The sequence below is a fragment of the Lagenorhynchus albirostris genome, chromosome 19, assembly GCF_949774975.1.
Source record: "Lagenorhynchus albirostris chromosome 19, mLagAlb1.1, whole genome shotgun sequence".
In the NCBI taxonomy this organism is placed as follows: Eukaryota; Metazoa; Chordata; class Mammalia; order Artiodactyla; family Delphinidae; genus Lagenorhynchus; species Lagenorhynchus albirostris.
Window position 1 is genome coordinate 16,384,063 of NC_083113.1, and position 14,098 is coordinate 16,398,160.

Genomic DNA, 14,098 nt, shown 5'->3' on the forward strand with positions numbered 1-14,098 from the left:
TGGATTATGATTAATCCACTTTTGTCCAAAGAATTTTTAAAATTTAATTCCTGGAAGAATACAGAAGAAGTGACAGCTATAGTTACCCCTGTGTAGGGAAAGCAGATGGTTATAGGACTAGATATTAGGGAAGATTTTATTTTCACGTTATTTTGGGTAATTTTTGAACTTTTATAGTATCTGCTTTTATTTCCCATTTTTTTAAACTACAAAATTAATGTAACAACAGAACAGACACACACTTTCATGGTTGGGAATCTACCAATAGAAACATAAGAATGACAATCTAAGAATGTTTATTGCACGATCATTTCTGGTGAAAAAGAAGTAGAAACAATTTGAATGTCTACAGTAGGGAATGGCTCAAAATACTGGCATACATCCCATAGTAGAAATATTCTGAAACTTTAGAAAGAATGAGTCAGATTTACAGTATTGGCCTGGGAAAATGTCCATGATTATTTAAGTGTAAAGGGCAAAATGCCACGAAATATGTCACTATAGGGGGTAAATCCTTTCACAGACATGCAATAAAGCCTTCATATGTGCAGATATGTTCGAGCACGAAGAAAGAAGCAACACACATACATATTGGTTATTTCAGGGATTTGTGGGAGGGGAAGAAATTGTTTTCATTTTATTTCTGCCCCACTTCACTGGTTTCAGTGAAAACAAATAGTTTTATAAAATTTATTTCCAGTATTGATCATTACAATAATTCAGAAATAGCACTGATACCAGAGCAATTTTTTCCTTTTAATAACTTTTCCATTTTCCCACTTGAAAAAAAAAAGAGTTCAAAGATTACTAAAATAAATTAATACTAATGAAACCCAGTATTTTACCAACATTTTCCTTAAAGAAGAAAAAAGTATATCCCCCAAAATAATTTCATGATACTAGACTAGGATGGGGAGAGAGGAAAACTTACTGAAGTCTCAACAGTATGAAGTGTCTGATGTACATTAAATTGTAAGCCATGGTTAATGGCCTTCCCACATTCATATGGTTTCTTCCCAGAATGAATTCTCTGATGGTGTGAGAAGCTTGAATGGTAGCTAAAGGTCTTTCCACATTCCTTACATTCAAACGGCTTCTCACCAGTATGAATTCTCTGATGTTGAATAAGGTGTGAATGAAGTCTAAAGGCCTTACCACATATACATTCATGAGGTTTCTCACCAGTGTGAATTCTCTGATGTCTTTTGAGGTGTGAGCACTGCCTAAAAGCCTTCCCACATTCCTTACACTCATAGGGTTTCTCACCAGTATGAATCCTCCGATGTACAGTAAGTTGTAAGCCATCACAAAAGGCCTTCCCACATTCACTACATTCATAAGGTTTTTTGCCGGAATGAATTTTCTGATGGTGAGAGAAGCTTGAGTGATAGCTAAAGGCCTTTCCACATTCTCTACATTCATAGGGTTTCTCACCAGTGTGAATTCTCTGGTGTATTGTAAGGTGTGATCGATGTCTGAAAGTCTTTCCACATTCTTTACATTCATAGGGTTTCTCACCAGTATGGAGTCGCAGATGTTCAGTAAGTTGAAAGCCACGAATAAAAGCCTTCCCACATTGCTTACATTCATAGGGTTTTTCACCAGTATGAAGTCTCTGATGTTGAGTAAGCTGTGATCGCTGCCTAAATGCCTTCCCACATTCCTTACATTCATAAGGTTTCTCACCAGTGTGAATTCTCTGATGTAGAATAAGTTCTGAGCCATAATTAAAGGTCTTCCCACATTCTTTACACTCATAGGGTTTCTCATGACTATGAAGTCTCTGACTTATGGTAGGGGATGATTGATGCCTGAAAGTCTTTCCACATTCTTTATATTCAAAGGGTTTCTCACCAGTATGGAGGTGCAGATGTTCAGTAAATTGAAAGCCACAAATAAAAGCCTTCCCACATTGCTTATATTCATAGGGTTTTTCACCAGTATGAAGTCTCTGATGTTGAGTAAATTGTGATAGCTGCATAAAGGCCTTCCCACATTCCTTACATTCATTGGGTTTCTCACCAGTGTGAATTCTCTGATGTAGAATAAGTTCTGAGCCATAATAAAAGGCCTTGCCACATTCTTTACATTCACAGTATTTTTCACCTTTATGAATTCTCAAATGTTGTTTAAGTTGTGAGCAATGAATAAAGGACTTCCAACATTCCTTACATTCATTGCACTTGTTACTATTTTGAATTCTCTGTTGTTTAGTAAGGTATGATGTATCAACAGTTTCTGCACATACCTTACATTCAGAAAGTTTTTCTTTAGAATGAGTTTTGTGAGGACTAAAGAATAAATTGTAACTGAAGTTTTTTCTACATTCTTTACATTCAAAGATTTTCTGTCTATTATAAAATTCCTGAGTGAACAAAATATGTTGGCTAAAAATGGGCATGCGTTCATGGTTGATAATAAACTCCCTGAAATAGCCCTTCTGTTTTCCCTGTTGTCTCTCAAACTGACTTTTGCATGCCCAAATATCTCTGAAAATGGATTTCTCAGGACTATGGCTTTTAAATGGTCCCATGATAGCCCATTGGGATGATTCTGTCTCATAAATGTTTCTTTTTGGAGATAACTTCTTGGCCTCACACTTGGACACCAAGTCTGAAAGATAAGAAACACATTTTAATTGCTAGTTTTGTGTTACAAGAGAATTGAAATACCTCTGGTAGAAAAGAGAGAGAATTGAAAATAAATACCATCATGCAATTGAATGAAAATAGAGTAAGGAGAATGCAAAGAAATGAAAGCTCATGAAAAAAAAGTGAGGGAGTTAATTAACAAGTCAAGTCAGTGGTTCTGAAATTTTGATCCACATCAGAATCGCCTTGGGAATTTGTTGCAATTATGGATGTTTACAAAACATTCTAGATCACCTGAATCAGAGTCTACGAGAGTCTGTATATTTTAACACTCTCCACCAGGCCAAAGGATTATGTGATATCTGCTAGTTGTCCCCAAACATCTATTATTCCCCTTTTGTACACTGATTGAACCCTTGGTTTTTAGTTGAGAACAGGCTGCCCAATATAAACATTGCACTTCCCAGGACCCTTTGCAGCAGAATATGCCATGTAACTGGATTCTGCCAAAAGAAATGCAGAAGTATTATGTAGTAGCTTCTGAGAAGTTTTTTAATTTTTAAAAAATTTTATTTATTTATTTTTGACTGCCTTGGTCTTCGTTACTGCCATGGGCTTTTTCTAGTTGTGGTGAGCAGGGCCTACTCTTTGTTGCAGTGCACAGACTTCTCATTTCGGTGGCTTCTCTTGTTGCAGAGCACAGGCTCTAGGTGTGTGGGCTTCAGTAGTTGTGGAATGCGGGCTCAGCAGTTGTGGCTCACGGGCTCTAGAGCGCAGGCTCAGTAGCTGTGGCGCACGGGCTTAGCTGCTCTGCGGCATGTGGGATCTTCCCAGACCAGGGATCGAACCCGTGTACCCTGCATCGGCAGGTGGATTCTTAACCACTGCACCACCAGGGAAGTCCTGAGAACTTTAAGAGTAAGCTTGCCCACACCCTATATCTGTTATTCTTCTGATTCCTCAGCAAAGACAGCTGCAATGTGCATTTGATGTCATGTCTGTCACAGATGATTTTGCAGAACAGAGTTGCCACTCCAGCCTGGACTTTAATGAAAGAGAAAATTAACCCTCTAAATAGTTTAAACTACAATTATTTGGGGGTCTCTGTCACATACAGCCAAATCTATATCCAAACTAATACAGCCTTCCATTGAACTGTTTGAGACCAACAGCTACATAAAGCATTCTATGCTAATGCAATTTATTTTTCCATTTTCCTAATGATGATCATTTGGGTTGTTTCCAGTTGTTGGCTATTATGGTTAGTACTGCTATCAACATCCATGCACATTTCTTTTGGTGGAAACAGGACTCCTTTCTTCTAGGTGTGAAATTACTGCATCAGATGATATGCATTTGTTCAGCTTCAGTTGACACTATGCAACAGTTTTCTAATTTACAATTCCATCACACTCTAAAAGAGTTCCTGTTCTTCATATCCTCAGCAACACTTGTAATTGTCAATCTTCTTTTAAGCATCCTGGCAGATGTGTTGTGATATTGGATTGTGGTTTAATTTGTAATTTTGCAGGCTGAATACTTTGCCATATGTTTATTGGCCAACTGGATATCTTCTTTAATAAATTGCCTATGCAGGTGTTTTGTCCATTTTTATTAATTTTTGGGGCAATAAAATACATACAAAATCCACCATTTTAACCATTTTGAAGCATACAATTCAGTAACTTATAGTACATTCCCACTGTTGTGCAACCATCCGATCCCTAATTCCAGAATATTTTCATCATGCCAGAAAGAAACCTCACACCCATGATCATGTTCTATTCTCCTCTCTGCCCTGCCCCCAGCAACAACCAATCTGCTTTATGTCTCTGAAATTGTCAAGAAATTTCATAAACACGAAATCATACAATATGTGACCTTTTGTGTCTGTTCTCACTCAGTATGTTTTCAAGGTTCAGTGATGCTGTAGCACATATCAGTACTTCATTTCTTTTTATGGCTGAGTTATATTTTATTGTACAGATAACCATATTTTGTTTATCCATTCTCCAGTTGAGGGACATCTGGGTAGTTTCTGGGTTGTATTTTTCTTTTTGATTTGTAGGAATTCTTAATTTATTCTGGATATAACCAACTACATAATGCGAGTATCTTTTCCCACTCTGGGGCTGGCCCTTTCTCTCTCCTAATACTATGTTTTGATAAAAAGAAATTCTTAATTTTAAGATAGTCTAATCCCAAGTTCATAAAAATATACTCATATAATCTTCCAGAAGCTTTTACTATTTTACCTTTCATATTTAGATCTATAATCCACCTAGTGGATTATAGAAATCACTATGAGGTAGAAATCAAGTGAGGTAGAAATCAAGACTCTTATTTTTCAATAGATATCAGCACCACTTACTGAAAAGACCATCCTTTCCCTGACTCTGTGTTATATCAAATGACTTTGTATGTTAGTCATTTTCTCTGTAATCCACTCCAATAAATATTTCAACTCCCATAGCTCTGTTGAAACATTTCTAGCTAAAGTAACTAACAAAATTACTTTACCAAAATCAGTGCTCAAATGCCAGTCAACACTCTATTTGACTCATTAGTAGCACCTGACACAACTGATCAATCCCTTTGCTTCCTGTATACCATATTCTCCTGGTTATCCTCCTACCTCTCTACTTATATTCAGTTCCCCTTAATGAATTCTCCTCCACTTCCTGACCTCTAAATGTTGGAATGTCCCAGAACTCAGGCTCTGGCCAGCCCTCAATCTACACTCTTTCCCTTAATAGCAGTCTGGCTTAAATACCAATAATATAATGCTAAGTCTTAAATTTATACCTCTAAAAAATTTTTTTTAATTATGATAAAATACACATAACATAAAATTTACTATCTTACCCACTTTTAAGTGTTTAGTGCAGTAGTGTTAATTATGTGCATACTGTTGTGCAACGAATCTCCAGAACTTTTTCACCTTGCAGAACTGAAACTCTGTACCCATTAATAACTCCCCATTCTTCCCTCTTCCAGTTCCTGGCAACCACCATTCTACTTTCTGTTTCTATGGATTTGACTACTCTAGATACCTCATATCACTGGAGTCATACAGTATTTGTTGTTTTTCTGAATGTGACTGACTTATTTCACTTAGCATAATGTCCTCAAGGTTCATTCATGTTGCAGCCTGTGTCAGAATTACACACACACACACGCACACACACACACACACGACCACCACACCACATTTTGTTTCTTCATTTGTTTGTTGATGAAACCTAGATTGCTTCCACCTTTTGGCTACTGTATGTAATGTTGCTAAGAACATGTGTGTACAAGTATCTGTTTAAGTTGGTAATTCTAGTTATAATTTTTTGAGGAACCACCATACTCTTTTCCCACAGTGGCTGAACTATGTTACACTCCCACCAGCACAAGGGTTTCACTTTCTCCACTGCCTCACCAATACTTGTTATACTTGTTTTTTGACTGTAACCATCCTAATGGGTGTGAGGTGATATTTCACTGTGGTTTGGATTTGCATTTCCCCAGTGGCTAGTGATGTTGAGCATAGTTTCATGTGTTTGCTGGTCATTTACATATCTTTTTTGAAGAAATATCTATTCAAATCCTTTTCTCATTTTTAAAATTGAGTTGTTTGTTTTTCTTGTTTTTGGTAGGAGTTCTTTATATATTCTGGATATTAACCCCTTATCAGATATGTGACTTACAAAATATTTTTTCCTATTCCATAGGTTGCATTTTCACTTTATTGTGTCCTTTGATGTCTATACTTCTAGCTTTTATCTTACCCCTAAGCTCCATATTTATCACCTAATTGCCTAGTTGAAATCTTCATGTAAATATATAATAAGTACCTCAACCATAACATGTCCAAAGAGAACTTGCAAATCCCTTTTTTAGATTCATTCATACTCCAGCTTAACCCATCTTAGTAAATGCAACCATCTTTTACCAATAGGTTAAGCCAAAAGCCTAGTTTTTTTCTTCTTACTCAACTTACAGTCTATTAGCAAGCATGGTCAACTTGTTCTTTAATATATATATAATGACATAATCATTTATCAGCACCACTTCTATTACAGTCTAAGCTACCATTGTTATACTACTGCAGTAACTCTCAAATTGGTCTCCTGCTCTCTTTCTTGTTCCACTAAACACATCATATCTTAGTGACAACACATAACTTTTGCTCTCAAATGCCTCTAATAGTTTCCCATCACATTTAGGAAAAAAATATAATGCTCTATAAGGTCCCCTCTTACCAAAACGTGTAGGATACAACTAAAGCCACATTTAGAGGAAAATCTATGGCCTTAAATGCAAATAGAAAAAAGAAATTCTTAAAGTCAATCACCTAAACATCTATTTCAAGAAGTTAGAAGAAGAATAGCAAACTGAGACCTCAAAAAGTAGAATAAAGTAAAAAACAAAGATAGGCAGAATAAATAAAACAGAAACAAATATATAATAGGATTTCTGGCAAGACTGGTCAAGAAAAATAGACTACCTTACAGATTAAATGTTAATTACAAAGAAAAAAAATACAATGGAGTAACCTGGCAAACACCACCCAAACCAAGTGATCAAAGGTAACAACACTAATAATGGGACAGAATGACATTATGTGCCTCCGTAAATAATACACTGAGAAAGATAGGTCACCAGTACAATAATCCTACCAAAAATGTATAGCCTGAGTTTAATCTGGAAGAACCTACAAATATTCTCTAATTGAAGGACATTCTTCAAAAATACCAGCCATAAAATCCAGAGAAAGGCTGAGGAACTTTTCAGATTAAAGTAAAGAGAAATGTAATGTGAGATCCTGAGTCAAGTGAAAAGGACAATATTTGGAAAATTAGTGGAATATAATACAGACAATAAATGAGATAATAGATTTAGATAAATGTAAAATTTCCTGAATTTATGAAATGTAAGAGAATATCCTTGCTCTTAGGGAAGATAACTATTTAGGGTAAAGAGACTTAAATGAAATAATAAGGAAAATATGACAAAAATATTACCAGCTGGTGAATCTAGGTGAACAGCATATGGGAGTTTTTTTAGGTTATTTTGCACCTGTTCCATAAGTTTAAAATTAATCCAAAATAAATTTTTATTTCATAAAAGAGAGAAAAGGTACAAATAACCAATCTTAGGAATGAAAAGGGAAATATCATTACAAACAAATGCATCCTCTTATAGAGTTACATTCTACTGGGATAACATCTAATAAATGATTAGTAAATGAATTAGTAAGTCAGATGGGAAAAAAATGCTATAGAAAAATAAAGAGGAAAAGAGATACAAGGTTATAATGGAAGGTTTGAGATATATGGCAACAATTTTCCTCCAAAAAGAATCGAGACTAAAGGTATCAGCTTTACCTTCTGAGGGGCTGGAAACTAAAGGTCAGCCACATGGGTAGCCAACAAGGAGCCCCAATACAAATTCTGGACAGTAAGGCTCAGGTGAGTTTCTCTATTTGGCAATATGCCCAAATGCATATTGTTACACATAGTTGATGGGAAAAGTTAGCACTGTCCATGACTCCACTGGGAGAGGACAATGGGTAGCTCCACACTTGGCACTCTCCTAGGCTCTGCCCTATGTACTTCTTCCTTTGGCTAATTTTAATCTGTATCCTTTTGCTGTAATAAACTGTAACTGTGAGGATGATAGCTTTCAGTGAGTTCTATGAGTCCTTTTAGTGAATTATCAAACACAAGGGTGGTCTCAGAAACCATTGAAATTGCAATTGATGTCAGAAGTGAGGGAAGACTCCTGTAGACAGCTCCCTCTAATTTTCACATGAGACCATAATAAAATCAAATTATAAAAGAAAGACAACAAGAAAATCTCCAAACACCTCCAAATAACACACTTCTAAATAATCTATGGGTGAAATTACAAGTCTCAAAGAAAAAAAATTTTTGAAGGATTATAAGGACATGTATATCCTTTATATACATGGATATATATATATATATAATTATATATAGATAATCCATCATAATGATACTAAGAACACCACATATAACTTTACACTCATAACTTTGACTTAGAAGAAATATACCAATTCCTTGAAAATCACAAACTACCAAAACTCAGCCAAGATGAAGTAGGTAATCTGAATAGTCCTATAACTATTATAGAAATGGAATTTATAATTTAAAATAGATCCTGAAAAAGAAATATCCAGGTCCAGATGGTTTCACTGGTAAATTTTACCAAACATTCACCTCAATTTCTTCCACGAAAGGATGAAAAGGGAACACTTCCCAACTTACTTTATGAGGCCATTATTATTCTTATACCAAAAGCAGGCAAAGGCAGCATGCACACGCACATGTGTGCACGCACGCACACACACACACACACACACACACACACACACAAAGAGAAAACTACAGGCCAGTATCTCCCATAAACTTAGATGAAAAAATCCTGAATTAAATTTTACCAATCAAATTCAGAAGTGAATAAAAGGAATAATATATCATGACTAAGTGGAATTTTTACAGGTGTGAAAGGCTGGTTCTGCATTCAAAAATCAATGTAATCCATCATACCAAAAACTAAGAAGAAAAATCACATGATCATATTAACATTCATTAAAAAAAAAACTCAGGGCATTAAAAAGAGAGGGGACCTTCCTCAACCTCATAAACATCATATACAAAAAATCTACTGCTAACATCATACTTAATGGCAAAAGACCTTACCCCTGAATGCTTTCCCTCTAAAATTAAGAAAAGAGGCAAGGATGTCCACTGTTACCACTCTTATCCAACACAGAACATATTTCTAGCTAACAAAAAGGCAAGAAAAAGAAAGGGCATAGGTTGGAAAAGGAAAAAAAAAAAGACTCTGCAGATTATATGATTGTCTACAAGAATGAATCTACAAGGAAAAATTAGTACTAGTTAGTATTAGTACTAACTAGTACTAATAAGTGCATTGAGTAATGTCATAGAATACAAGATTAACATACAAAATTGGCCGAATTTCTGTACACTGACAATGACCAAATAGAAACCAAAATAAAAATGCAATATCACTTACAAATGCTCCAAGATTAAAATAAAGAAATACTTAGGTAAAAAATTAACAAAACATGTACAGAAAATATATGATGAAAATTATAAAATGCTAATAAAAGAAATCAAAGGAAAAAATCTTGGAGAAATGCTGTGTTCATGGATTGGAAGACTCAACAGAGTAAAGATGTTAATTCTCTAATTTCATCTATAGGTTTAACATAATTCCTATTTAAATCTCAGCAAGTTTTTTTGTACATAGATACAAGCTTATTCTAAAATTTATATGCAAAGAAAAAGGCCCCAAGGATAGCCAAAATTTTTTTTGGAAAATAGTATAGTGGGAAGAATCACTCTTTCCAATATTAAGGCTTACTATATAACTGCTGTAATCAAAAGTATGGTACTAGCAGAGGAGTAGTTACAAAGATCAATGGTGCAGAACATAGATCTCAGAAATGGAGCCACACAAATGTGCTCAACTAATTTCTGATAACGGTGAAAAAGCAACTCAATGGAGGACGGATAACTTGTTGAAAAAAATGGTGATGGAGAACTAGACATCCATAGGTAAAAAGTTAAACCCTGACCTGAAGTCTCACATCTTCTACAAAAAGGTACTCAAAACGGATTACAGATTTAAATGGAAAATGTAAAACTATAAAAGTTCTAGAAAAAAACATAGAAAACCTTTAGGACCTAGGACTAGGTGGTGTTCTTAGACTTAACACCAAAAAACAAAACCAAACAAAAAAACAACAACAAAACCCCCTAACAATTCATAAGATTTAAAAGATGAATAAAGGCTAGACTTCATCAAAATTAAACTTTTCTCTGCAAAAGACAATGTTAAAAGGATTAAAACACAAATTATAGACTTGGAGAAATTATTTCTTTAAGTCACATATCCAACAGAGGCCTATTGGGTTGGCCAAAAAGTTCCTTAGGTTTTTAAGTAAAAATAAAAGACACAGTTTTCATTTTCATCAAGAACTTTATTGAACAACGTATTCACCGTTTTGTTCCACTACCTTCTGCCATTTTCAGGCAACTTCCTAATTCCATCTTCCCAAAACTTTTTATCTTTTTGAGCAAAGAACTGTTCCAAGTACCTTTTACAGTCTTCCAGGCATTGAAATTTTTTCCATTAAGGGAATTTTGTAAAGACTGAAATCAATGGAAATCCGAAGGTGCAATGTCTGGTGAATACGGTGGATGAATCAGAACTTCCCAGCCAAGCTGTAACAGTTTTTGTCTGGTCATCAAAGAAACGTGCAGGGCTTCCCTGATGGCGCAGTGGTTGAGAGTCCGCCTGCTGATGCAGGGGACATGGGTTCGTGCCCCGGTCCGGGAAGATCCCACATGCCGTGGAGCGGCTGGGCCCGTGAGCCATGGCCGCTGAGCCTGCGCATCCAGAGCCTGTGCTCTGCAACGGGAGAGGCCACAACAGTGAGAGGCCCGCGTACCGCAAAAAAAAAAAAAAAAGAAAAGAAACATGCAGTCTTGCGTTATCCTGATGAAAGATTATACGTTTTCTGTTGACTAATTCCAGACGGTTTTCATTGAGTGATGCTTTCAGTTGGTCTAATTGGGAGCAGCACTTGTTGGAATTAATCGTTTGGTTTTCCGGAAGGAGCTCATAATAGAGGACTCCCTTCCAATCCCACCATATACACAACATCACCTTTTTGGATAAAGACCGGCCTTTGGTGGTTCACTCTGCTTGCCTCATGATCTCTTCCATTCCACATTATTGTACAGTATATATTTTCCATTGCCCGACACAATTTGTTTTAAAAACAGAACGTTTTCATTACGTTTAAGTAGAGAATCGCATGCGGAAATACGGTCAAGAAGGTTTTTTTCGCTATGTGGAACCCAAATATCAAAATGATTAACATACCAAGCTGGTGCAAATGATTTTCAACGCTTGATTTGGATATTTTGAATATGTCGGCTATCTCCCATGTGGTGTAACATTGATTGTTCTCAATTAATGTCTCGATTTGATTGCTATCAATTTTAACTGATCTACCCGACTGTGGAGCATCATCCAGTGTGAAATCTCCAGCACGAAACTTCGCAAACCACTTTTGTCATGTTCGATCAGTCACAGCACCTTCTCTATACACTGCACAAACCTATTTTTGCATTTCAGCTGTGTTTTTACTTTTCTGGAAATAATAAGGCATAATATGCCGAAAATGTTGCTTCTTTTCTTCCATCTTCAGTATCAAAATAGCTACACAAAAATTCACCAATTTTGATTTTTTTTAAAAATGTACTCTGATATGACAGGTATCACAATACAATCTAACAAAACTGTTTTGAATGAAGTTAAAGACAACTAAGTGCACTAGAACCATCTTACAGAAAAAACCGAACTGTTTGGCCAACCCAAAAGAATACATAAAGAACTTTGAAAACTCAACAGCAAAAAACCCCAAACAATCAAATCATAAAATGGGCAAAAGACATGAACAGACATTCACTGAAGAGGATACACAGATGGCAAATAAACATGATTTTCTATTAAGGAAATTCAAATAAAAACTATAATGAAATATCATTACCCACCTATCAGAATGGTTAAAATGAAAAACTGATAACACCAAGTGCTAACTAGGATTCAGTGAAATGCATCATTCATACACTGCTAGTGTTTGGCAGTTCCTTTCAAAACTAAAAATGAGCTTACCTTACACCCAGCAATTGCATACTTGAGCTTTATCCCAGACTTATTTTCAAGTACAAACTTCTACATGAATGTAAGGAACACATACACACACACACACACATATATATATATATACACACATGTGTGTATACATATATATTCCTTACATTCATGTTATACATATATATATGTATGTATATATATATATAAGAAAAAACCAATCTCAAAAGGATACATACTTCAGGATTCCATTTATGTAACTTCATGAAATAACATAGTTATATAGATGTAGAATAGATTAATGGTTACCAAGATTTAGGAATAAGGGAGAAAGGGATGGGTGTAGCTATAAAGAGATAATAGGAGGGAGTCTTGTGGTGATGGTACTATCTATTTCGATTGTTGGAATGGTGATACAAGGCTATATGTGATAAAACTACACAGAGCTATACATACGCACAGAAACACACATACAAATAAGTGTGTATATAAGTAGTGAAATCTGAGTAACTTCTATGGATTATACCAATGTCAATTTTTCAGTATGATATTGTACTATAGTTGTGTAAGATGTTAACACTGGGAGAGGCTGGAGGAAGGGTACATGGAACTTCCCTGTACATTTCTTTGCAACCTCCTGTGAATCTATAACTATTTCAAGGTAAAAGACTTTTAAAAAGAAATCACCACACCATACATGCAAAAGGAAAGGCCTGGCCAGGTATCAAAAATTAGTAAAAAGAATAACATCTTACATGAAAGCAAAACATTTAGGAAAGTATATATCATTTTTCCATGTTTCACCTCTGTATTAGTTTCTTAGAGTCAATGTAACAGTGTACCACAAACTAGGTCGCTTAAAACAACAGAAATATACTCTTTTCATAGCTCTGGAGTACTATGAGTTACAGACATCATCAAAGACCTCTAATTCAGCGGTCCCCAAACTTCTTGGCACCAGAGACTGATTTTGTGGAAGACAATTTTTCCCCGGGGGCGGTGGGGGATGGTTCAGGCAGTAATGCAAGCAATGGGGAGCGGCAGATGAAGCTTTGCTCACTCTCCCGCTGCTCACCTCCTGCTGTGCAGCCTGGTTCCTAACAGGCCGTGGACCAGTACCGGTCCATCAAAAGATGCAATCAACAGAGCTCAACCCCCGCAGCCCAGGGGTTGGGGATCCCTGCTCTAACTTGTGGAATGAACCTGCTCTTAGCCTTCAGGACCCTATACTTTCCTAGGGTCCTACTCCTTCCTTTCTAATCATCCCTCTACCAACTCCATCTCCTCAATGTAGTCATTTCCTTTAATTTTCACAATTTCTAATCAATTAATTTTTCCTAAATATTTTATTAGAAAATATATTCATATGTTCTCGATCCACTACTAGATTAAAAATGTCTTTATAACATTTAAAAAATGTATTCTCATCACCTAGCAAAGCAACTTGTATGAATTTTTTTTAAAAATTAATACTCTGGGCTTCCCTGGTGGCGCAGTGGTTGAGAGCCTGCCTGCCAATGCAGGGGACACAGGTTCGTGCCCCGGTCCGGGAAGATCCCACACGCCGCAGAGCGGCTGGGCCCGTGAGCCATGGCCGCTGAGCCTGTGCGTCCAGAGCCTGTGCTCCTCAACAGGAGGTAGTGAGAGGCCTGCGTACCGCAAAAAAAAAAAAAAAAAAAAAAAAAAAAAAAATTAACACTCTGTTGACTGCATCTTTTTTTTTTTTTTTTTGCGGTACTCGGGCCTCTCACTGTTGTGGCCTCTCCGGCTGCGGAGCACAGGCTCCGGACGCGCAGGCTCAG

The 14,098-nt window shown here is 36.2% G+C and overlaps 1 protein-coding gene across 5 annotated transcripts in view; it reads right to left on the minus strand.

Moving 5' to 3' along the window:
- Positions 1–783: 783 nt before the first annotated feature.
- Positions 784–14,098, minus strand: part of ZNF461 (zinc finger protein 461) — a 37,989-nt gene continuing 24,674 nt past the window's right edge. For all 5 annotated transcript variants that reach the window (XM_060132319.1, XM_060132317.1, XM_060132318.1 and 2 more), the window contains one exon: positions 784–2,613. In XM_060132319.1, the coding sequence (XP_059988302.1) occupies positions 905–2,613 (1,709 nt within the window). In that variant the 3' untranslated portion in view covers positions 784–904. The remainder of the gene's footprint in view (positions 2,614–14,098) is intronic.